Source organism: Drosophila simulans, chromosome 3R (assembly GCF_016746395.2).
Source record: "Drosophila simulans strain w501 chromosome 3R, Prin_Dsim_3.1, whole genome shotgun sequence".
NCBI lineage: Eukaryota > Metazoa > Arthropoda > Insecta > Diptera > Drosophilidae > Drosophila > Drosophila simulans.
Genome location: NC_052523.2, coordinates 10028864 through 10055039, shown reverse-complemented (window position 1 = coordinate 10055039; position 26176 = coordinate 10028864). Strand labels below are relative to the sequence as shown.

General features: G+C 43.3%; 4 protein-coding genes across 5 annotated transcripts; 2 read left to right on the top strand and 2 right to left on the bottom strand.

Moving 5' to 3' along the window:
• The first annotated feature begins 2 nt into the window (after window positions 1-2).
• Window positions 3-10101, top strand: LOC6727862 (protein sarah). The gene is made up of 2 exons (XM_016175426.3): window positions 3-333; window positions 8596-10101. Exon 2 carries the CDS (start codon window positions 8602-8604, stop codon window positions 9478-9480), a length of 879 nt encoding a protein of 292 aa, XP_016034437.1. The 5' UTR covers window positions 3-333; window positions 8596-8601; the 3' UTR covers window positions 9481-10101.
• Window positions 10102-10593: 492 nt separating this feature from the next.
• Window positions 10594-15706, bottom strand: LOC6727861 (organic cation transporter protein). The gene is made up of 3 exons (XM_002103180.4): window positions 15396-15706; window positions 11850-12484; window positions 10594-11792 (listed from the first exon to the last, which is right to left on the bottom strand). The coding sequence occupies exons 1-3, from the start codon at window positions 15436-15438 to the stop codon at window positions 10803-10805; spliced, it is 1668 nt and encodes a 555-aa protein (XP_002103216.2). The 5' UTR covers window positions 15439-15706; the 3' UTR covers window positions 10594-10802.
• Window positions 15707-15964: 258 nt separating this feature from the next.
• Window positions 15965-16891, top strand: LOC6727860. 2 transcript variants are annotated; one of them, XM_016175427.3, is made up of 4 exons: window positions 15965-16216; window positions 16271-16438; window positions 16494-16573; window positions 16641-16754. In XM_016175427.3, exons 1-3 carry the CDS (start codon window positions 16058-16060, stop codon window positions 16566-16568), a joined length of 402 nt encoding a protein of 133 aa, XP_016034436.1. In that variant the 5' UTR covers window positions 15965-16057; the 3' UTR covers window positions 16569-16573; window positions 16641-16754. The 2 variants fall into 2 exon arrangements, with proteins under 2 accessions (XP_016034436.1, XP_002103215.1); XM_002103179.3 differs by having other exon boundaries at window positions 16271-16573; window positions 16641-16891.
• LOC6727859 (single-stranded DNA-binding protein, mitochondrial) lies at window positions 16827-17969 on the bottom strand. Its single transcript, XM_002103178.3, has 4 exons — window positions 17823-17969; window positions 17668-17755; window positions 17500-17608; window positions 16827-17161 (listed from the first exon to the last, which is right to left on the bottom strand). The coding sequence occupies exons 1-4, from the start codon at window positions 17841-17843 to the stop codon at window positions 16939-16941; spliced, it is 441 nt and encodes a 146-aa protein (XP_002103214.1). The 5' UTR covers window positions 17844-17969; the 3' UTR covers window positions 16827-16938.
• Between the last annotated feature and the right edge of the window lie 8207 nt (window positions 17970-26176).

The following is a 26176-nucleotide window of genomic DNA, read 5'->3' as shown; positions in this document are numbered from 1 at the left end:
TCCAGAAGCACCAAAATTCACCGTTTCTCACCTCTAGTCCGAAAACAATATTCGCTGTGAGCGGTTGTGTCGTCGAACGTGAAACTACGCGTCTCCGCGAATGACGCAGACTGGAAGCTTCCACTGGCATGACAATCGGCTAAAAAACATTCAACAATAGCGGTGCACTTGCAAATTACCGTTGCCGCAACAACAATAACAACTGCTTCGCTAAGCAGAAGCTGCAACCACAACAACAAGGAGGAGAGCAACAACAACGAGGGAGAAGAGCCGTTTGTTATTGGCGCATAAAAGCAGAATCGCAATTTGGCCACTGAATAGTTTCTAAAAACGGTGAGTACATTGTGGCAGCGATCCATTTGCATACCGAATTGAGATTTGCACTTTTTGCAAGAGTTTCTTATGTAACGGCAACAGCAGCGGCAGCAGCAGCTGAGTTTTACGTGCAAATTGTTGCCGTTGCTTTGCTTGTGTTGGTGCCGCAGCGTCTGCGAAAAGTCACCCCCTTTGCAACCACCCTCCAGCCCCCCTCAAATGCCATTCATGCATCGCTCTCTCGCTCGATTTGTTTATAAACATTCAGTAATAAGCCGCTGCTAAATACCGAACTGTTTTTATCACAAGAAGTACAAGGTTATCCCATCCCCAGCCACCCACTTTCGATCTCCTCATTTTTATGCATGCGCCATCATTTGCCGATAAAAGTGCCTTCCTGTTTTGTTGTTCTAAATGTTTAAGTTATTGCAGTAGCGTGGATGGTGTGGATGGTGGCTTCTATTGTGTCAACAAGGAATCAGTTTCCCAAAAGCTGCAAATTTGTTTTTATTTATAGTCAAATACCAAGAAATAAGTGCATCAAGACATTTGAAATTTTTAGAAATGGAATAAACCCCGTTTATGTAAAATCGCCCACTTGAATAAACCCCCTGGTAAAAGGGTATTTTAGCTTCGGCGTGTCTGAATATTTTTAGCTGGCTCGTGTTTTAAAGTCCTCGAATCCACTCCCACCTCGTTGATCCTGCAGCAGCTGTTTTTGCCACAGTTCCTGCTGCTCTTGCGTGGGAGCAGAATGTTTGTTGTTCCTGCTGTTGTTATTGAATTCCCCCCCTTCCCCCTTCGTCCTTGGCCATTGTTCTGTGGACTCGTATTGGCCGGAGCGGAGGGGTTGTAGCCGTGACCGTGACTGACTGCCCGTAACCCCAGCAACGACCACATAGTGGACGATGTTATTGTTATCGCATACTTTGGCAACCAGTGCACTGTGGTCGGGATGACCAGTATGAAGTAAGACGCATTATAGCTGTTTCTTTACTCACTTTAATAAATTAAAAATTTATAGAGATGATACTTAACTAAATCCTTCAAATTTGATAAAACAACGGAATGTTTAAAAACTTGTCTTGTTACTTTTTAAGTAACAATAAGTCTTTAGTTCAAGAAAGACTCAACGAAGTTGAGGAAAAGGTACTTTAAGTGAAGGCTTACTGGCTTCAGTGGAATTGTATGTACTCAATGGGAAGGTGGGTAAAGATGTGAACAATAAAGTAATATGTTTTTCGAAATTAAATTCCGCCCACTGTCCGTGGTCGTTGCTGCGGCTGCTGGCTGAATTTTAAACGTGCCAAGTCCTTGGTTGAAAACTGAAGACGTATGGTGGGGGGAGGGGGGTCGATTTGTTGCCACTGTTGCGGTCGCTTTGTTGCTGCCGCCTGACTTCGTTTTCGTTATTTTTTCTCAAATATTAATTGCTTTGAGCAACAGTAGAAGCCCTTGGCTACTGCTCCAAACCCAATCACTTCGAATTTCCGAAAATTCCCCAAGCAGCAGCAGCACAACGAGTTTGGAAAAGTGGCAAGGCGAAGCAGACGTAACCGAAAGCAATAAATTCACAAATGCAAATAAAATGCGAGCTTTGCTTCAACTCCTGTTCTATATACATATGTATTTGATTCTATTTTTTACCCGGCCAGTTGACAGGGGCGTGTGCGTGGGCGTTTCTACTGCCAGCCGCACAACACAATGACCTGGGTGTAAGTCTCGACCTTGGCTTTGCATAGCGACCTTTCGCCAATGCCACAATATATCCCCATTCCTACCCATATCCCTATTCCCTGAATGCCCAGTGGTGCCCACTTGTTTGTAGCGAGGACAGATTTACTTGCCATTTCCAATCCGGGGATTCCATTTCGCAGCCAGCTGTTCAGAGTTTCAGATAAAGTGCACGCTTAAGAGAATCATGACAAATTAATGCTTGTGAATGAAGTGGCAAATCATCGTTTCATGGCCAAAAAGGTCGTATTCAAAGAAGATCTAGAATTAGATATTGGATAGAACCAGCAGCAGATTGCACCTATTGATAATAGCCAAGAAATGTGGTTGGTTATTAACGTTAGGGTCTTGGTCACTATTGTATACAATCATATTTACATAACAATAAAATTGATTTAATTGCACATTTAATTGCCTTACATTGTATACTTTCTAGCAGTATTCAAGATTATCTTCTATTATTAATAGCAATTTGTTAGTTGTTACTCATGCATAATGGCGACTTAATATTATATTTTAAACATGTTTTTTCTTTTGTTAATCTGGATAACCACACTTCGTGATTAATTCTACCCGGGGGAAAAAAAACACTCTGATAAATTCAATTGTAAACAACAAATTTCGAAAAGCAATTTAAAAATCACAGTATTTCAAGATAAGGCAAATAACAAAACCATTAACTTGTTAATGTGCCAGTACAAACTATTTCCTCTAAAATGTTATCAGTTATCTGATTACGGCTTGATGTGATTGAATCCGAAAATAAGTTGTTAAAAATTGAGGTATTTTTAAAATACCCGCTGATAACATTTCCTTTGGTGAAATTTACTGAACGGGTTGTTCAATAAAAAATTACCGAAAGCATTCTGAAACAACCCGACTTTAAGAGACCGCAAAAGGCCAAGGAAAGATCACTCGTCTGCGCCTTTGATTGCGAACGACCACTGAATCGATGGGAGAAAGATATGGGAGTGCGTGTATATGTGGCCAGAAAATTATGTATACGCAGCGTTTCCTCATTGAGAGGCGCTGCTGACGCAAAATAAATGAAACGATTTTAAAATAAAAGCAACTCATAATTTTTGCCCCTACGATTGGGGCCTGTGTTGTCGCGTCTGTTGTCCATTTTATGCTATTTCTGTTTGCGTTCGCTTTTGTTTTGTTTTCCAGCTTCTTTGCCTGCCTGCTGCTTCGTCGGTTTGTTGCCTTTTTGCCTGGGTTTTGCCAATTGATGAATTGAGTACGTACAGACCGCTGCCGTCGGCTCTTTCGTCAATTGGCTTGACTGGATCTAGCTGCAGTTTGCACTGACGTCACGTCCCAAAAGCAAAAGTGCCCCTAACTCACTTAACACATCGGCCTGATTGGCAGCGACGTCGATTCCATTCGACTGTGTATGCGCGCATACGTATGTTCTGGATGACTTGAGGTATACTTGAGCTGTAAATGTCTCAATTAACCATAGTAACAATAGCCAAATGTTATCTATGGAGTCTAAATACGTCCATTTGGTGCGTCAGTGGGGACTGTCGTCGCGATAAGAGGCGAATCGAGGGGACTACCGTGGCCATGATTTACGATAACCAGCGGGTTTCAACCGGTTGAACTCAACCTTGAACTGCTGATAACACTTGCTTAAAAGCGATTTATTGCTATACTTGCTGAACAGCATTTTAATTCCTTCGCGTGCAATATTGATTCATACGCTTGGAAGCAAGAACCACTGTAAACTTTTGGTAATCTCTTCATCCTACCCAAATCACCGAATTTCGGCAGCACATGTCGGCGATGGCGGCTCCTAATAGAAATCGCTTTTGCATAGCCAAGTTGGCCCAAACTATTTTCATGTCAAAGCGCTGACAAGACGGGCGCGCACACAGAAAGCCACAGATACATTTGCACTTGGAGCCGCACAGTTGCGAGTGACAGGCGACAACAAAGGGGCTGGTCGAATCAGTTTGAGTCTGAGGCGAGTGAGAACTCCTCGGAATCGCCCAAGGACTTTGAGTGATAACAATCCAATTTGTAAAAGTAGTGGGCGGGGGTGGATGAGCTGTTATGTGTGTGTGTGTGTGTGTGGGGCCCACATTAGAATTTACAATTTCGTCGAAGGTCAATCGAAATGCCAGGAATTTTCTGACCCCAAAAAATAGAAACCATTTTTCATAAATTCACTTGGTACAAATGTGTTTACAAACCAATTGCGGTGCGATTCATCGGTGTGTAAATGATTTAATTAACAGTTCATGCCTGGAAGTGTCGGGTAATTACGAAAACCTGATATTGTCATGCAATGCCAAAGGTAAATTCAGCAAATTCAGTGATTTCCCCTCGGATGCTGTGCGCAGCCAACAAAGTTCTCGGCATTAACAGAGCTATATAGTTGTTATCATGGACGCCCTCTTGTGACCAGTTGACGGGTGGTGAACAACTGGCCAATGGATAAAGGGATTACGTTTAATGTTTCCACAAAGCAAACCCACACAGTTCCACGTAGAATTAGTAAGAATATTTGTTACGTACTAAAATCAAAAAAATAAGTGGATTCTTAAAATATTGCATAATTCGGGTTAATTATAATCTGCATTGAAAATTGTCAGTTCACTATAATTGAAATTTCCTGGTAATTCGATTTCCTATAAATATATTGGTCTGCATAATTATGGTGAATTAACCTGATATATTTTACTGCTAAATTGTGATTTTTCTAGTGCTAGAATTAATAATATCCCGCTGTGTATATACACAGCAAACATAAATCTCGCTGATCTGCAGTCCAAAGCTAAGCTTTTAAGCATTTTGCATTTTACACACATGGCTCATGCGGCCAATCGATGTCCTGCCAATCAGCTGTATTTGTTCCGTTCCGCCCACACCCACCCACTCACCAAGGTTGTGCCACTCCCACGCAATACCGCCCATGATGCTGGGTGAGTTTTCGGTGAACGTTTCACCTTTGGTAGTAATTATCCAGCCACAGCAGCCGTGAAAGCAAAGCTGGTTTGGTTTGGTGGAGCTAAATTACAGAGAATCTCCGTGTGTGTGGGAAGAATAGCATACTTTCAGGTGCAGCCCACAGATACGAGTATTTAAATTTCCAACAATCAGCATTGTGTGTGGAAAATTACTAAGCCAGCAGCAGCAGCAGAAGCAATCCAGGCCAGATTGAACAGTGAACAAAGGGAAGTTCCAAACTAATTAGGATTCAATTAATTTAGTTGACGAAGCTTTCAGCAAAATATCTTAAGTTTCGCACACGATTCGCGTGTTGCCCTGCCACAGAACTCCTGATGTAATGCTCGCTTCGCCCGCCCAACGACCAGTACCTGACCGCCTGACCTTTTGCTTTTGCCGTTGCCTTGAAAGGATTCCGGTTGCAGCAACATGTGACATGTGGCAAACGAAGCCGACACTTGCAGGCACAAATATGAGCAGCAAAACCTCCACCGGCAACCGCAAGGAGCTGTAATAACAGAGCGCCGCTTTGAGCTCTCTATAAAAGGCCAGGAACAATTTAATTAAATTCCAAGCGGTTTACATCAATCGCAAATATCTGGCTCAGACGGGTGGTATCTGCCAGGAGAAAGTTTAAAATTTCAGCAGAAAATCAAATTAATCTTCCCCCAGCGTTATTTGCATTTGCATTCAAATAGGGTAAACTGAAATTGCAACTGCAGCAGCGGCAGCAGCAGCAGCAAATGCAAAAGCAGCAGCTGTAATGGAGAGTGGAAAACGCACTCGTGGGATTTGCCTTTTGTCACGAAATCGGGACGATAATGTAAATAAGGCCACAATTCACTCACACTCGTATTCCCTCGCACACATCCGATCAATTTGAAGTGGGGGACGTGAGCTTCAATTAAATAGCAACTTAAACATTTAAAAGAGTTTCAAGGATGTCCTAGAGCTTCTGATCAATATTATTAAAGTAATAAAAGGCAGCGCTGTCATTTTATTAGTGTTCAGCTTAAAATGTTACACAAATTTGTTTATATCCCTTTGTTGCTGATTTTTTTTTTGAGTGGCCCACTGAAGCCGTCTCAAATGATTTAGAGAGCTTTTGCGTGTCTTTGAGGTGGCTTACATGCGGGCTACTTATGGCTAAAAATCTGCAAAGCCTGACATGGCGGGATGAGCGGCGGGATGGATGGATTGGCAAATGATTACATGGATATGGATGGTTGGTTAGAGAGCAGGAGTCGCAGGCTGGTGGGGGGCAGCAACCACTTGATATAATGATGACAGCAATTATGAATGAGTGAAGGTCGTTGGCTAACGACCGGCAGGCAATTCATCATCATGTCGAAACCACGGCACCGCCTCCCCTTTCCGAAAGTGGGCGGGGCTGAGAGCTACTTTTGTCTAGTTTAAAGTGCGCTATCGGCCCGCTTTCTTTGCTTTTTTTTATGGATTGCGTGCAGGAACGGTGACGTCACACGCGGCACATGCGATTTGCATGCCAGCAGCTCGTTTATGCTGACTTGCACTTACGGGCGTCCTCATTCCCATGCTGCTCCTGAGATAGGGATCAAGCTGCACGGCAAACAACGTACACACGTCATGAACAACAGTCGCATCTCCCACTGCCGCTGAAAGCAAAAGTCGCAATTGCGTGGGTGTGTCCTTTCAAGGAAATCAATCATACGGAAATAGATCAACTCGTCGTTGGATTCTTTTTTGGCCTTTGTTTTTATTGTTAGCTACGCCGCTTGCTGTTGTTGCTCTGCTCGCCTGCGTTGAGGTGAAAGTCAACAAAAAAGAAAATGGCCATAAAAGGAAAGTGAAAGCACTAACAAAGCATCAGCTATGGGAATTCAGTAGCCAAAGAGGTTCTTGCGTCGCGTCTGGCGAGCTTTAAAACCCCAGTCCTTGGCCTTGTCATTTCTTCAAGTGATTATTTATTTTCAGGAGATCATAAGTATAAGCTTGGCACAAAGATGGTATTACAATATAATCGCTTTAAAAAGCAATTCACTTCACAAGAAGAACGGTTTAGTTTAAAGAAGTAATTGAAGTTTTTTACATTATTTGAGCGCCAAGGATAACCCTTGAGCTATTTTAGTTATCCTTCTTACACTCTATTCGCTTTTCTTTACAAATATGTATAATTTCATTTTTTACAGCTTAAATTCTAAGAAATAACAAAAACAAACTTATAATATAGTTACCCGCATAAAATCAATTGAGTTATGAGTACAATAAAATGCCAACCCCAATTAAAATTCATTAAAAGTTCTTGGAAATTTAATTTATGCCAAGATTATTAATTAAGAAATACAAAGCAAACATTTTCAGCTGCTGGGCCGAATCCTTGCATGGAAACTCATAAAAACTTTGCACATTTCGCACCCAAAAACTAAGCCAATTTTGTTAGCCCAAGCCAGCACAAAAACCCATTTGCATTTGTTCGAAATAACTCCCTGTCCGGGTAAACAGCGTATAATTAACTCACTGCATATTGCTGATTCATGGGCCACAATAAAACACTAAGAAGAATGCTATTTTTATAGCATACAAATGGGCACCCATCCAGAACTACGACTGGCAGTTATTATAATGAAACCCACCAAGGGGAGCTCCCTGGATTCGCAGGGAATGGGTTTCATGGCGGTCACAGGTGCGAAGCAGAAGCAGACACACGTCACCGTTTTTATTCTGACGCCAGTTCCTCACTAATTCATTCATTCATAAAAATTTCGCTACTATTAATCACCCGTCTGCCGCTTTCCCTTCGCCATAAGTTTGTGGCAAGAGCAGGCATAACAATAAAATCAGGAGCAGTTGTGAATCAACAGTGCGTCACCAGCGGAGATCCCCCGTGGAACTCCAACCCCTTTTGGTAGACCTATTGATTAGCTTCACGTGTCGATACTTAAGGTCCTCGCCTGCCGGAGACCCACTTCCTTGTGGTACCTCCCGCTCCTTCCCAAACTTAGACACGTCTGTAGTTTTTGGTACCGTAATTGGTTTGCTTTGAAGGGCTGCCAGTTCCGTGGAAAGCGGTAGCAATTCTTTTGCCGTAGCGTGGCGCTCGAAATTTGTTACAAATATATTACGCAAACAAAAATACTAGCCTGTCGTTGTGTGGAGGTGTTTATCCAACCCCCTCGGCGCTTGTGCGGAATTAATTTGCGAGTGCTGTTTACCAATTTTTTAAAAATGTTTTGGAGGTGAAGGTTAACTAGCTGACAGTTCTATTTATGGAGAATGTCACTGACTTGTTGAATCCAATTACTGTAAAGTCCGTGCTCGTTGGGCTATAATTAAAGGCCGTATAACATAAATATAGCAGTAATGGCTATCACAAAAATAACTCCCCTGAACAGCGGTAACTTCCCACATTCATTTGCCATTAAAAACAAGCTCATTGTATTAAATGAGCTTTATGAGGAATTCATTTATTTGACCCCAATAATTACTTGCTTAACAACATAAAAAGGGTTTATGCTTCGTAAATAATAAATGGATGCGTTAACAGAAGTATATTTCTTGACTGATATTCGCCATATTCGACATTATTAAAAATCACTTTAATTTCCTTTTCAGCCAGCCATGTCCGACGCGGCCAAGTCCAACAACAATGCGTCCGCCGATGCACCTGATCCGGCCACTCCTGACGCCACTGGCGAAGCTGACGCGGCGCATGCAGCCACTCCGACATCTCCACGTGGCAATCACAACAACAACAACAGCGCCAACGGCAGAAGCAAGAACAAACTGAAGTCGACGCAGAACAGCAGTGGAGGCGGCAGCATAGACAAGCTGTCGCCAGACCAGGACATCTTCATCAACGCCGCCGACGGTCTACCCAATCAGCATCCGTCGCTCCCCAAGGAGGGAGACGTGGATAGCGACACGGAGCCGGAGGTGGATGCAGACTCGTTCGACGACCTACCCACCTCGATCATCGTGACCAACATCCACTCAGAGGTGTTTGCCAATCCAGAGCTGAAGCACGCCATGGAGGAGTTATTTCGCACATTCAGCGAATCGGCCACGTTCCAGTGGCTGCGCAGCTTCCGTCGCCTGCGGGTTAACTATGACAATGCCATTGCGGCGGCAAATGCGCGAATCAAGCTGCACCAGTACGAGTTTAACAAGAAGACGGTTATCACCTGCTACTTTGCCCAGCCGGTGACACCGGTCAGCAACAAGAACCTGCAGCCACCGGCACCGGTCAAACAGTTCCTCATCTCGCCGCCCGCCTCGCCGCCAGCCGGCTGGGAGCCACGCGAGGAAGGCGAGCCACTGGTCAACCATGATCTTCTGGCCGCGTTGGCCAGTCTCACACCCGGCGAGTCGCACGAGCTGCATCCTCAGAGCGAGGACCAGCCGGCCATTATTGTGCACACGGCCATGCTGGCGGAGACCGGGCCGGGACTGCAGGTGAAGGCGCCAATTGTCCAGACCAAGTGCCCGGAACGGGCATAATCATTAGGTGAAGACGAAACTAAAGCTGAAAACCTGAGTTGTAAAACCAAACGAACGGGACAACGGGTTGGGACTCATGCTCTGCGGATGGTTGGGGCTTCGATTGAGTATTTTTTGTAAATATTTTCCGATTCAATTGTGATTAATTTACACATACATATATTTAGCTACGTTCGTATGTTTGTATTACTAGGCACTCGAACTCCCATACCCGACATACTTTCCCACCCTTCCTTCAAGCGTAGCATTTACCCCAGTTGGCTTCTGATACAAGTTCATTGGCTAGCAACCGCATCTAGATGTGTTTATCTCGCGATTTGAGTGTGTCTATGTGTAAGATTATTGATGTTAAGCCATCGCGAATACCTGCTAACAATATCTACATATATCTCTGTGTACCTTCGACGGGAAATCGCTGACAGAGGCGCTGCCGAGAACCGCGATCCGAAATCCCAGATATAAAGCTACTATATCTATGTAAATGTTAATGTAATTCTAAGCCAGCGAAATGGTGTAACGATATCGCATCAGATATCGGCATACACATACATACGTTTATAAATCTATATGCCTACGTGTAGTTAAAATTTAAATGGAAAATATATTCAAATTCGAAATGAATGTTCTCAAATGTACCAAACAAAACAAAATGAAGAATTACCAAACAAGAAACAAAAAATGAAAAACCAAAACTCTCTCTTTAAACAAACTTTAATTAGCGGGTGCTGCAGCAGGAAAACATCATCTGGGGCAAAGGGAAGCGATGGGTTATGGATTTGACATTGGAAATCCCTGTCGACAATTGGCAATTCGATAGTGCAATTGAGTGGAAATTACTGAAACTTTGCAAGGCCAGACGAAACTGAATTGGCTGTGTCGGTCGGAGAATAAACTTTAATTGGGAAAAGTTGGGAAATCATTTTTTTGGTGTACTGGTTTCACCGTAGAGAAAATTGCAATTAAAATAACTTCAAGCTATAAGATACTGTAGATTTTAAATCTGCACATAAATTGACAGAGCCCAAAAGTAGGCAATGCAATTCAATAGAAATCAAGCATTTAAATTTCTTTAAAACCAAATTTAACCGCCGAAGATACAAAAGAAAAAATCCGTACAAACAACAAAGGGACACTCAGAAACGAGTGAATCCACATATTGGGATTCACCCCATTCTGCACATCATTTTATTCACTTGGAATGGATAGAAACTATTAAACCTTACTACTAGGCAGAAGAGTACAATTCTTAACAAGAAAACACAGGGTAACAAGGAATTTGAACTGGATTGTGGACTTGGGAAACAATCGTCTTTGGCTAGGTTCTACTTGACCTCGATGTTCTTGAGCGGCACCATCTGCTCCGGATCGTCGGGATATACGCTGTTCTGGCGCTTCTTGCGACCAGCACACTGACTGAACCAAGTATCTCCCTTTCCGAAGTTCTCTCCATCCTCAATGGACTCGGGCATGGGCTGGTTCATTGTCTCCGGCAGGAACATAACCCAGAAGCCCGAGATCAGGGCCACCACGCCAAACAGCACGGCCGGAATCTTCGGATCAAATGAGTCCAGCAATGTTATGAGCGGAGTAAGGGCTCCCGACAAACGGGCACACATCGATCCCAATCCCATGGCCGAGTTCCGCACCACGGTGGGAAACAGTTCGGCTGAGTAATTGTATATTACGGCAAAGGAGCCGGCGATGAGAAGCTTTCCTGCCATTACCACCGCCGTGGAGGTGGTGCTGCCCTGGGCAATGTAGGCGGCTACAATGCAACACAGACCGCCACCCAACATCAGGGTGGAGGTGATCGATCGACGACCCAGGCGATCCAGGACGAACACAATGGTTATGTAGCTGGGGAACTCCACGAGGCCCATGATGAACAGGATCAGGTAGGGATTTCCATACAGCTTGCCGGCACTGAGCGATAGTCCGTAATAAACCAGGGAATTGGCGAACCAGCAGAGACACACGTTCAAAGTCTTCATCCTCAGGTTGGGCGTGCGGAAGAGGTCGCTCAATCCGGCGCTGGATTTTTCTTCGGCCGCCGCCTGCTGCTTGGCCTTCTGCACATAGTACTCCTTGTCCACCGGGATGCCCGATCCGTTGATCCTCAGGCCCTTGGCCACAATATCCACCGCCTCTGCGGCGCGTCCCTGCATCCACAGCCAGCGCGGAGATTCATCGAGCCACCACCAGTGGCCCAGGAATAGACAGCCATGCAGTCCGTAGATCACCTGCAGCCACTGGCGGTCAGGGATAAGTGCTCCCCATCCGGCCACCAACATGATGCCACCAGCAAAAACAGCCTACAAATATTGGATAGTTAACTAGAAAAATTATAGATCTATTGAAGTCTTTCTCACCTGGAAGGTAATACCGCACACAGTACGCTTTGTAGGTCCCACCAGTTCCATGGTCAGCACGAATCCACAGATGTAGGCACCCGCCGATCCCACAATGCCCAACAGGTAGCGAGCCACCATGAATGAGAAGTACTCGGGAATGAAGGCCACACCCACACCGATGATCAGTTGGAACAGGGCCGACCAGCAGAACACGGTTTTGCGACCCACTTTGTCGGCGAGTCCGCCAAGGGTGACTGCGCCCGTGAACACGCCCAGCATGAACACGGTCTGCACAATGGCCCCCATCCAGCGGCGATCGCACACAAAGTTCCAGTCGATGGTGCGCGAGGTCTTGTAGTACGTCGTGTCGTATACGTAACGTTCGCAATTGATGGTCGTATTGGTGCCAGGACTACTGGGATCGAACATGAGGCAGGACTCCAGCTCGCCATTGGGCTTCAGCGGAATGGCGGCCAGTATAGCGCTCGAGTTCCATGGTGTCACCGACAAGATGCTGTTGTCCACGCCCTCGATGAAGCAGCGATGCTCGGGCACGGCGGCCACCGTGACCAGCGATAGCATGTGCATGCCAGCGGTCAGGCCGGAGAGCACCTGCAGGAAGAACTGCAGGAACTGGTACTTTCCAAACTCCCCTGGAATTGGAAAGATAGTACGACATACCACAATCATTAATGTCTTGGGAAAGGTTATGAGCGCACAACGAAAGTGAGCTTAACAGATAGTGATTATCTGTAGCAGCCATGATTCACCCAGTTTACGATTAAATTTAATAAAAAGAAAGTAAGATAAGCTGTTCTAGCTAAAATTATTCAACACTGTTTTTATTAGCCATATGTCGATTACATTTAAAAAATATATGTTATTCACTGGAATAATTATTTCAGTATTTGAATTTGAATACCACGTAGCTGCGATAAAAACACAACCGAAAGAAACAGCCGACTTTTATGTAGATGGGAACTTTTAATGGGTATCGCTGGAATTGTCGTCACTCCAAAGGCTTTGCAATTAAATCAAGTGGAATTTATTCAATTCGATTTCAATTGAAGCGCATTCGCCTAGCCCGTCAAATATTTGCCCACAGTTTGGTTTGGTTTTGGTTTAGTCTGTGTGCTTTCGAACCCCATGAAATGAGACTCGGATGTCTTGGAGGAATGCACTGAATCGATTATGACTTGGCTGGTGGTCAGTGAGTCCAGGGCGATCGCGTTGATGGAGGCCAGGGGCTGTGTAAATTTCTAACGACATGGACAGTATGTAGCCTAGATACGAGAATTTGACACTTGATCACGGTCCAATGTTCAATCAGCCGTTTCAATTGATTTGTGGGTTACGTTTATTGATCGTTTAAACGAAACTCTTGCCATCAAATGAAAAGTTACGTTCACCCCGGCGAACGTTACAATCGACAAGTCATGAGTTAAACGTCTGAGAATTTTCATTTTTCATAATTAAAACGATTGCGTGAAGTGTAAAATTATGTCATCGGGTTGACTTAATTAATCTCAATTATAAAATTTGACGCTACGCCTAATGAAATTCAATTACGCCCCCAATAGACATAATCAGCGTATAATTGAGCACAATCTACGAAATCGATAGGCCAAAATCGTGATAACTAAACTCGGAATAGTAAATACTAATGTGGGGAACTCATAGTGGATTATCAGAGGCCAACAACTGCTAGATCATATATCAGTGATATTGTTGCTTCAGATTTATTGCATCCGTCCAATATAACTAGCCGTATAATTGTTGCCAAGTGGCCCTTGAGTACGACATTTGTTTTTGGCCCTGTCGATGTTTGTTGTGCTCTTAATTGTCGTCAGCTATTATGATGTACAAAACCAACAATTTGCACATTAAAATGAAAATGGCGCAGGTTTGGACCGTTGTTTATTCTGGGCAAACTTTTGGGCGATAAGTGAGATTGATAAGGACAAGGTATATTAAAAAATAATGCAGTCATATGTATATTAACCTACTATTAATCTACTATCAACTGTTACGTTATTTCAGAGCTTTTAAGATTTGTTTTGTGCCTAAATATCATGATTGGATTGATTGAGGTAGATCATGGTTTAAGACCTCTACTTTAAGGCTTCCTTCGCTTTTTGTTCAACCGTACTTCAGCATTTTCACTTCCCGCGATTACTGACAACTGAAGGTCGATTTGGTTCTTGTTCTGTGCTGTCCACATAGCACGTGTGGAAGCGCTCTCAAAGTCATTTTAAGTTGCTGGTTTCATGGTAACCTTCTTACGTCCAAAAAAAACAACGAACTCAGCAATGCAACACGCCTCCAAATTCGAAGTAATTAGAGTTGCTGCTCGCCAATAGGCCTTCAACAAAGTAAACAGAAATAAAAGAGCGATATGTGAATTTTGATGTCTGGGGGGGATTGCCATACAGTTGAGTGTGGGCAAACCAGTTTAAGGTTTTTTGCATTTCACAGATACAAATGTATGCGAATATATTACGAATAAAAAAGTCGCTAATGCGATTATTACTCCCTCTCTCCTGTCACTTTCTTATAGGCTGCGGTTTCGAGAGTGCTAAATGCAAAACCAGTTTCGCACTGTTGCCCAGGAAAAACTGTTCTATTTTAATTAACGACAATTTTAGCACAATCGTTGACACAAATTTTATAATTTTATATTCCAACTCATATTTTATTTGACTCATACATTTCTAATTTGCAGCCGTGACGAATAAAACTGTTCATTCATCGATCTTCCACTGTATTCCCTCAATTAATCTTAACTACTTTACATACTGCATATAAACAGGCTTAATTTTGTAGCTCCCACAAGCTAGCTGCAATGTTTGAACCGCACAATTAGAGTATATAATAAATTATAAGCAAATACCCAGATATCCGTAGATCCCAAGATCTTTATGACGAGCCTACTTCACAGTCTTGTGACAGATACCGCCCCTTTTGCACTCGACTTATTTTTGTTTGCTTGTTAGCCGCCACACTCGTTTTAGCGTCACTGTGCTAAAGCCAAGAAGGCTCAACAAGTGTCAGACAGCCTCCAGCTCAGAACTTGGCCCACACGAACATGTGTCGACTATATATACATACATACTTACATATGGTATATAGTCAAAAGGAGAGCAACAGGTCGGAGTCTCTATCAAGCTGTCATAAGTGTCTGTCACTTGGCGGCCTCGAAGATTTATTAAATTAAGAATAGTGCAAAATGAAAATGAAAATAGTTGCAATTAAAAAAGTATTATGGGCGGCTTCTTTTGAGCACTTGACGTGACGGACAGCCAGCCAGATAGATTAGGCGGAGATTAAAGGCATAATACGGAAAAATTAATTATAGATTTTAAAAGCAGAACAGAAGGTTGGGCGGTAAACCTCATTGGCCGGCGCGGAACAAAATATTATCCATAGAGTAGCTTGCACCGCTGATAAGACCTCTCAAAATGATAAGCACAACGCCAGGCTCTTATCAGCACGGGATGGAGACGCCTGGCAACGTAACAGCTGACCTTTCAAAAGTCTTCGCTCCCAAAAGCCCATTCCACTCACCAAGTTTCCCCATCAGGTCCTCCAGCACATAATCCACAGCCATATTTGATTTTTTATTGCTAGTCAAAAATAAATGAAAGTAACTGTTTGCTGTTGCTTCTTAACAAATCGTCATCTTCTGCAGAAGTGGAGCATGCATGAATGGAACACCAGTGGGAGCACTGTTGATAGTTACGGGTCGCGAAGATGGAAAACGAATCCGGGATAAACAACGTGCTCGAGTGAAACAAAATCGCAAACGGAGCGCTCGATCAGCTATCAACTCTTCCGACCGCCGGCAGCATTTGAACTGGCAAAAACTAACTGCGAACTGTGCCGCTCAGCGAGAAAACCGAGTGGTAAATGGCGATAAGGTCGCTCCAAGCTCGCGAGCGAAGAGAGCTTGTGGAGGTCTCCAAAGTTGGGAGCTAAAGAGCTTACTCTGCGCGATGGTAAGAGCTTCAAAACCTATAATCATCATGGAACCATGATGATCCTTGATGTATGAAAATAAATGATGCTTCTTGGCAAGGATCCTTTAGAGGGTTACACTTCGAATTCGATCAGACAACTCAATCCTTAGCAAGCTTGGGTTTGCCTAACACTCAGTGACAAACAAAACATAAGTCACAAAAACACAGATCGAAAATAAATAAAATTCATTTGAAGTTAATTTTAAAATTATGTGTGAGCCAAGCTTATCCGATCTTTCGACATTCCTGTACTTGGATATGCTGGCGGATATTTTAATGCAGGACAGCCTTGAATTGGAGTCAGATTTCAACACCAAGTTGAAATTTCTTAAGGAACAGGAACATATTTGCCTAGACAATGCCCAAAACGTGAGACTCAATGGTCATAGGTAAACAGAAAATAATTTTGTCATTCTACAACAGGCACTTCCCGTGGATGAAACCCTGAAATCAGTAAATCACATCATGCTTAGGGTAGAAATGGAGCTGCATGAAAACGAGATTAACCTTATAGAGGCGGAAAAAGCAGTCACGAAATTGGAGCAGAGCTATCCGAGTCCGGAGATCCTGGCCGGCCAAACGTATCCTTTGGCAAGTACCACTTATCAGGATTTGCTGAGTATTCTCATGTCTACGAAAAAAACAGCCGAGCAGTGCAATCAGATCAAAGAGGAGGTCGCGACGTATAATGAGCAAATATCCGCAAAGGTGCCTTCCGTAAATTTGGTATGATATGACTAAAAGTGACTAAAAGTTGTATTTAGAGTTTCCAATGTGAGTGTATCAACAACAGGTGACCAAGCTTATCGATTGCCACAATAATACACTGGAGTCTATGGAAAAGCAGATCGAAAAATTGCAGAACCAGGTCACTCAAGTTCAAAAGGAGTTCGAGCTGCTTAATAAAGAATATGAAAGTCAATTCCACGCAATGTGCCCCTGCAAAAAGATCAAGGAGTTAAAAACGAAAAGACACAACTGAAGTACGACTACGCATGTAATCTGATAACACAATATATCCAACGAATATTATAAATGCTGCAAGTTAAACTTTTCGCTTAAGATTAGGTTTGGTGTTCTGGGCTTAAATTTTAGTTGTTGGCATCACGGAAAAACAACACATCGTCGGCTATGATACTGGTGCTCGTCTTCTGGTTGCCCTGCTGGTCGGTGATCTCTCCATAGGTGATCTTTCCCTGCACCATGGTGCGCTGTCCCTTCTTCAGGTATTCCAGCACGGTGTCACGCAGATTGGGCTTGAACACCACTACACGATGCCAGTCGGTGCGCTGGGCCCAGTCGCCGTTCTCATATCTGCGGGGAAATAGATTTCAAGATTTCATACATGTTTTTTAACTGAAATGGTTGATATTTTCATATGAAGAAATTAACTTGAGTTAATTGAACAAGGCAATGTACAGTATTGCCGTTATCATTAGGTAATTACATACAACAAATATTTCAATAAATCATTACATAAATACGAATTAGCAGCTCAGCGTGATATTTTCTTGGAGGTTAAAGCTAAGAACTAACATAACTGCCAACATTTATGTAGCTTGATTTGTGGCATGATTGTTTTTACCTCCTCTGAGATTCAAGTTCAGTTGCAGACGCATGTTGGGCGGCAAAACGCACACCAATGCACTTACTTGTAGTTAGTGTGTGTAGCAACCGAAAAGGTGACCACCGGATGCTCCTGGGATCCACGCAGCTGCGGATCGGCGCCAACTCGCCCCAATATGGTCACCGTATTGACAGCTGTGATTATTTATTCAACAATTAGTGCAATTTCATAACTAAACCTAAGAACAACGCACTTTTTTCAACTTTGGCGGGAGCCGCTGCCGTTGTTGTTGTTGCCCCGCGTGCCGGCAAATTTCGCAGGCCGCTCAACAGGGGATTCAGCTAAGAAATAGAACATTTTTGTTCATTGTATTTTGCAATTTACCGGCTTTTTAATAATATTACTTACCATGCGCCTTGTGTGTTGCATCTTGATTGTATTATTAATATATCGATGTATCGATGATATGTACGAAAATGCACGATTGTAGCGCGAGAGTTTTTTTTACAAAATATCGCATATCGATATTATTTCTTAATTTGCATATTGATGTGAAATGCGGCTCGTGAGTAAATAAAAGAAAGGGTCGTATATGCGTATTTTATTTAATATTTAATAATTTTGGTAAATTAATTAGCTTTTGGAGATTAAATTCGCCCCTCCGAACGAATTCGCCACATACTGCCCTTGCGGAATACAAAATAAGCTATCTAGTTCAATTATAGGTCAAAAGAGGACGCCAGACGATAGCTGTGCATAGTTCAAATAACATCCAAAAGGTGGCGATGATACTGACTACGTTGTATAGTTGCTTATTTCGACCAAGAGGTGGAGCGCACACTGTGAGCAACTGATTGTGGCCAATTTCCATTAGTTCAGCATTTTAATAAACAAATGCTGAGGGCGCCACTGTGACCTTTTTGATTGAATACTTAAAAAACTAAGTAGTTATTTCATTTAAAATAGTTTCATTTAAAATAGGATAAGCGTTAAGAAAGAAAGAAGGAAATTATATTTAAAAATATAAGTTAAATGATATAGATATGTAGTGTTTTCGGTACAATTATGATGTTTAAAAACTAACTTAATATTCAATTTTTGTGAATGCAAATTGTTTAAGTTTTTCATGAAATAGGATATATTATTTAGATTACCAACCTCATAAAATAGTTTTATTCAAAAATATACTATCAAAAAAATAGTATACAGCGTGCATCTAAACATTCACTCAATAACACAAATATAATGCACAATGATTCCAACTTTACAACCTCGAACAGGATGCAAGCAAGACAGCTTAAGCTCGCAGCAACCACGAGTAGTCATCATCTTGGCTTTTTTGAAAATTAGTTACCGGCTGGCGGCTTTGTTTGAGCTGCAGTTGCTGAGGAAGAAGAGCGAGCGGACAAGTGTCCGTTAGTCGGGTGCTAATAAAAACCTGGACACCCGAGAGGCGTCCCCGAAACGGAGCGGAAGAACAGAATCACCATTTTTATATTCGCATTGCTCTCGAGCCGATGCTGCTGCTGTTGCTGCAGCATCAACAGCAACGACAACATCACAAGCAGCAGCAGCGGCAGCAACAGCAATTGCAGCAAGAGCTCTCTGCAACTCTCGACTTTGCATTCAAATTCAGCTCAGGCGATGAGGATGACGACACACAGTCCGCGTCGATGTCGCTGCCCCAAGAAAATCATACTGCCGTCCAGAGTCTCTTAACTGCCCTCCATCTGCGTCACTCGAGCAATTCTGCGGAGCTGATATAACGCTGCGCAGATATTGCGGTGGGTTCCCACTTATTAATCATATCGCGATATGTTACTGCAGAATTTACTGAATTCTAGGAAGTTTTAAAATGAGCACAGTAGAGCGCGGGAAAACATATACATGTATGTATTGTTCCATTTTACATATTATTCCAATCGGAAAAAAGTAAAATTTTTGAATATTGGGCAGTTATTGCTTCAAATATTTTTTTGTGACTCATATGTTTTCTATACATTCCTAAAAATATTTAAGTTTTTAAGTTCAGTTGCTACCTCAAAAAAATTGGATTCAAATGTGTTTTTTGCCTAGAAAACATTGGGATATTTTTGAAAACCAAGCCTATTCCAGAGTCAACATATTTCAAAGGCGCGCTTTTTCAAAAACCCAGATTTCCTTCTTGATTGTTTCCCAAAAAACATTTCCCCCCAACAAGATCCAACCCCATATTTTAGTATTCTAGCCCTCCGTCCGTATCTATATCTGCAGTCGTAGCCAAACTGAAAACAGAGCATTGTGCCCGTCGTTGAATCCAGTGCGCGTGTTGCTGCGACTCTATATAAATATACATTCGAACATATATGTATGTATGTATGTATGTACGGGGCGCACTCATATAGGAGGTTTGTGTTGTTGCTGCCCGGCCTGGCACTGTATCTGTATCTATACACGAGTATGTGCGCTCGTATCTGTATCTGGTGTTTGGGGCTCCGGCTCTGAACGCTCCGCACCGCGATACCAACAAAAACGAACGACGGAACGTACCAGGCAAACGAACCAGCGAACCAACGAACGAACGAGCGAACGTCCCAAATGTCGCTGCTTTTTCTATATTTTCAGATTGTATAGTAGCATGGCCATGGAGGTTGGCGGGTTGGAGGTACTGAAGTGGTTGCTGCTGCTGCTGCTGCTGTTGTTGTTGCTGATGATGTTGCTATTGCTGTTGCTGTTGCCGTTGGCGTTGGCCTGGCTGACTGGGCTTGTCGAGGACGTTCGCTAGATGGCTGACTGGGTTGGCCTGGCCGGCTCTTTGGCTCTGCCGTGCTGTGTGCGTTTGCGTGCCAAAAAGCGAGCGATGCAAAATTCATATGTGCGCCTTATAGTAAAACTATAAACGGCAGCAGCATTCCGGCAAACTTGCAATGCTGCCGCGGTCACTGGCAACAGCACAGTTCGCTGTTCAGTGCGAGACTGCGCAAAAGGAGTCGAGCCCGTTGGCCAAAGGATTAAAGTCATCTAGAAGACCTTGAACAATAAGGTGCTCCTAAAAATTTAGAGTCAAGGGGATCGTAAAGTCTTTGCCTTAACATATTTCATATATTACCTATTACATGTTTTTAAAATAGGTACAATATTGTATCCTAATCCCTAATAACCCTAAAACCTTTACACATAACATGATTTCTAAGCATCTATAGTCATTATATAGACTCTAGGATTACACTGTTATTATGAAGACCTCAACAACTGTAATCGCTTTAAAGAACCAGCTCGAAACCCTCAGCATTTAACCCCCAGAACTCGGAACCATCCAATTCCAGCAAGTTGGGCAATTTTAACCCCGCGAACAGCCCCAATCGAGTCACCGCCTCGAACTGCATCGCGAGCTGACTGCGCACAAAATTTAACCAGAAAATTTAACAGAGCAGCAGAAACTGAGACCCCAAAACCGAACGAATGGCTCGCATTAAAGTTTATTTCGAAACCGAGTCGCAGGCAGCGCAGAAAGCAGCGCGCTGAAAGGAAAAGAAAAAGAAAACGAATGAACAACAAAAAAATCCAAGTAAAATTACGACAAGGCAAAGAGCCAGAGCAGTGGGCTGTGGGAATGGGTATGCGGATGGGGATGTGGATGGGGATGGGGCTGGGGATGGGGCAGAAGGTTGACGGTGGCTGGGCTGGTTGCTTGGCCAAGTGGATGGGGGGCAGCAACGACGAAACGTCGAAAGAAAACAAGAAACTCCAGCAGCAGTGGCCCAAGGGGATGGGGCCGGGGGAGCAGGTAGGGGGAATGGTGAGTTGAATGGGAAGGCGGCCGCCACACAAAGTGCCGGTGTGTGCGTGTGTATCTGTGTGCGGTGGGGCGAAGGTGAAGCATGCGATGGCGTTGGTTGGCCTGGCCTGGCTCCGTACGGTTCGGTTTGGCTTGGATAGCTTGGCTGGCTTGGCTGGCTTGGATGGCTTGGCTGGTCTGGCTCCGTACCGCAAGACGGCGTCGCTGATGGAGAATAAGAAGAGGAAAAAAGTCATATATATAACCAGCAAATGAACGAACCAACGAACCAGCTGAATGAAAGCGGCAGCAACAACATCTGCGAGGACGTCGCGGGCGACTCTTGCAACTGCAACCAGCGGCAGCAGCAACATCAGCCATCACCAGGCACCGGACCTGGCCAAGAACGAGAATTCCAAGTGCTGGTCAGCACGCCGAAATGGGCATGCCCTTGCCAACCGATCGAGGCGATTTTCATATGCCAAACAATCTATACATTATATCAAAATAAAAAATGATTGAATGATCTTCCACATAGGAAGACTTTATGCAAACATGTAAAAAAATCAATTTAGAAACATTTTTCCAATACCAAATGAAATATAAATAATATATAATAATAGAATAAATAAATTTATTTATTTCACGCATTTAAAAATAAATAAAACTACTCATGCAAAATTCTAAGAAATGTATTCAAAAACTATGACCAAACGGAAACCCCCAAAAATTAAAGATTAAATATTAAGACCTACACAAAAGTACGTTGTATTACGCATACCCACCGGATCCCCAGGGTATTCCAAACGAAAGAACAGAATATCGCCAGAGCCAGAGTCATAGTCGAAGTCGTAGTCATTGGCAAAGGCGGCGCTGTCGTCATTGCCGCACCGACTACTCCGAGGTCTCAGCACACACAGAGACCGGACCGAAAACGAGAATGAGAACGAGAATGAGACCGGGACCGAGACCGAGAACCCAGAGTTACCAGCAAGCAGCAAGCAGCAACCAGCGAGCGGCGATGAACAACGACAAGCAACCGTCCAACCGACCAACCAACCAACCGACCGACCGACCGACCCGACCCAACATTAAAGTTAAAGTAAAGTTGGAATTTGTGCCTCAACCAGCGCTCTGTCCTCCCCAAGTCCCCCAACCCACAGCACTCCCTACCTAACGTCCTTCCTTCCCCCATGCCGCCTTTTGTAATCAGAATAAACGAAAATTCGCTTAAGCCGTGCACCGTGGAGCAGAGATCTGTTAAATTAAGAACTTTTTAACATATTTAACAATTATTTTGTTTAATAATAATACTATAGGAAAGTTAATATTTATATTTTAAAAAAGTTCATAGAAACTATAACTTTATTTAGTCTACACGTTTATATAAAAGTGCACATATAAATGATACATTTTCCATTTTACTAAGTTTTTAATATTTTTAAATAGGTAAAACTTTATTATATAATCAATAATTTATTTATATTTTTGGCGCTCATTTCCTGATATTTGCGTAACCTTTGCTAGGCATAACCCCAAAATAGTAACTCATAGTTTGGATTTGCTGACCGCATCTTAGCCTCAATTTGCTGGCATTCTTTAAGCGAAAACCACATCGTCCCACTGTCCCCTCTTTTCGAGGCAGGATGTGGGACCGGGGCGGGCGCTTGGAGTGGAGCTGGTGCTGAGGGCAGAGGCAAAACGCAAATGTCAAGACAAACGAACGAAAGAGCGAACGCAACGAAACGAACCGGGCCGGACCGAAATGGAGCGCCAAGGAGTGGGCGGTGGGCGACCCAAGAGTACTGGTAGATTCAGCTGGAACAGAGGGCATGGTGGGGAGGGTGGTGCGGTGCCGGGCCGCAATCGAGTGTGCGAAGACCTAAAATATTCCCCTCACACCTGCTCCGTCCTTCGGCTACCACCACCATTCATTCTGCTGCGATAAAGGAAATACCACACTACTGTGACAACACATTTGCCGCCGACCCAACACCACGCCTCCTGCCCCAAGATCGAACCCACTGTCTTCGCATCTCGTCCTGCTACCCTGAGCCCCAAGCTAGAACCTGCAAATCTACAACGGCAAAAAATTCACCAGACCAAGTATTTTACCAAATGTATTATATGGATGAATGTTCGATCGACACCTTCAATTATACAAGATTTGAAAAAAATGGTTTTTAAATGTTCATCTAACCATCTTTTAGAGAATTACTAAGATCTCATCTGACAAATCAGGGTCTTATCTTATGATATTCATATAGCTCTTTAAGCTATAGTACGTTAAATTAGTTATTGTATTATTTCGAAATATTTGTAGATTTTTTTCGTAAGAATGATCAAACTATATCATAATTAAGCTAAAGAAGAAATTGAACCTAAAATTCATCAATGTATTAAGATAAGAAAAACCTAATTCTAAATTCAAATTGCTTATTTCCTTGGAATCAACTTAAAATCAATATATTTTAGCATAAATAATTGAATTAGTTTTTAAAGAGTGAGAATAGAATATATAATTAATATTGTGATAATACTTGAACTTAAACTAAATTTTCAAATTCTCTTTTTTCAGTGCAGAGCTTTATTATTGCCGCTTCGATCCCATTTGCGACTTCAGGCTCTTCTCGTGCCTTGCACTCAAGCCCAGCTTCAGTTCGAGATTCGAACTTCAGGCTCCGCCTGGCTGAGCGCGACTCCGGTTCTGGTTCTCAGCCAGCACATGGCCAACGACGTCGATGACGACGGTGACGACCACTTGCCATTTGCGCAACGCCACCAAAATAACCAAACCAAACGAAACCAGCGGCGGCAATAACAACCAACTCACTCGCACACACAACTTGAAGCATCGATCCGCTGTGGAGGACAGAAATAGTAGCGGACTCAGCTTTTGCGGAAAAGCGAGTGGGTGGTTCTGGGACAGAGAAATGGGTGGGCGGGCAGGAATGGAATGGAAAGATAGAGAGTGCTCTCTATCGATTGCTCCAAATTTAAGATGGGTCAATTAAAAATGAAGGCGGCATTAGTATAGGATATAGAGCAAGCACCATAAATACATGTCAAATACCAATTTAAGAAGGATAAGGAGCGCGATCGAATCTTGGCTGTGAGTGTTGGAAACTCATGCAGTCACCAAACCATCTTTAAGCATCTTTAGATTAGTGTAATCATATGTAATATAACAAAATCCTCGTGAGAATTTTTTAGGGATAGGTATATAAAAATGAGTCACCTAATCAGATATTATTTCTGTTTAAGACCTCAGCATATTAATTTTCTCTAACAAATTTAAACTTTAAAACTTTAACTTAAACTAAATCTTATTTTAATAAGCTTATATTTCACTTACATCGATTTCTCCCAGGACCCATAATATTTAAATCAAACAATGGATCATTTTTTTAGTTAATATACCATTGCATTAAGATCGTAAATTGGGAGATAACTCAAGGCAATAACTGAACTCTTGTGACTGTTTGATTTTATTTGATTGCAACTATGCACTTTAATCGATTACAAAATCGATAAATCATCGAAGTACTACCATGAATTACAGTTAAATCCAATATGTGTGCGAGCGGTGTGTGCTTGGGAGTATGTGCCCCACTTAGGTTCGCCTCAATGGGGCCTAGCCCCTTCGACTGGCTGTTGTTGTTTTCGTTGGTGTTGAACCAATGCCAAGTCAACTGCGTGTAGTACTGCCATGAGATATTTTTTTGGGACGTTCCCAGAGTTCAGGCTCGGTACGGTACGGTTTGGTTCGTCACTCGGCAAGCAAACAACGCAGCGCGAAAAAATTCCATTTTATGTTCAGTTTTTTCATCCGAAAGAGAAACAGCCGATAAAAACCTGAAAGTGTTGGCGATGCGTCATGCGATGCGATGCGATTCGATGTGATGCCCTCTTTCCAGCAGCGAACTTGAGCCGATGGCTCAATCAAGACTGCGCAGGCTGCGATCCTTGGGGAGCGTTTTTGCGCCGCCGTCGAAATCCTCCAGAAGGGACCAAGCCTTGAGCAGGATTTCGAGCCGTTGGCGCACACAGATATTTTCCCCCCAAACCAATCTCGACCGCGCCACCCACTTTTAGCCCATCAGCTACGCTTCACCATCAACGCCGCCACCACCACCACCCACTGCTCGCCTCATTCATTTAGTTTTCGTACAGCCAAAGCAACAATAGTTCCTGGGGGTCGGGGGGAAAACGGGACAGCAGTCCTTGCTGTTAGGTAGATTGTGCCCTGCCCATCGTCCTCGTCCTCCTCCGCCGCTCAGGCGAATGCATAAAAAGCCAGGGGAGATTATAAAGGGTGATCCTTTCGAACGCAGCTCCTTCACAGTTTATCCAAAATATTTCGAAGCCACTTATATTTTGAGCCTGCTCAGTAAAAAAACAGCTTGACGATTGATAATTAAAGTAGAAATGATATATTTGTATCGATCAGTACTTACTTGACAACAAATATTAAAAAAAACACTGACATTTAACTTTCATCTTTTGTGTATCTATGTGATTCAAAGTCAATCAAAAACAATAAGAATATTAATATAAATAACCGATGAATAAGAGACAAAATTAACACGTTGGTTTGATTCCTGATTCCTTATAATTTAAATGTTTAAATTTGGTGCGAATGCTTTAAATTATCCTAGAAAGAATCACCCTGTTTAGCGGCACACATTTCAGGCCGGTTCGGCTGTCAGTCGGTCGCTCACTTTGCTATTCAACGGCCCGGGGCGGGGGCGGGGGCGGGTAAATGGGGAAAGGACGGGCGCAAGGCGCACGGCTAAGGGTGAATGCCAGTCGCTTGTCCTCCCACAGCCAGCCTCCCCGGCCTCCCCTCCTTCTCGTTTGTTTGTCACAATAGGGCAAAAGTTTCACTGTAACCGTTATGCGACCCACAGACACCACCGCCCGTCCAACGAGCCCGCCTGCCCCCTGTCCGCCTGTCCGCCCTGCCTCCCCCAGCTGGTAGAGAGCCAGAGCCAAAGCCCAAATG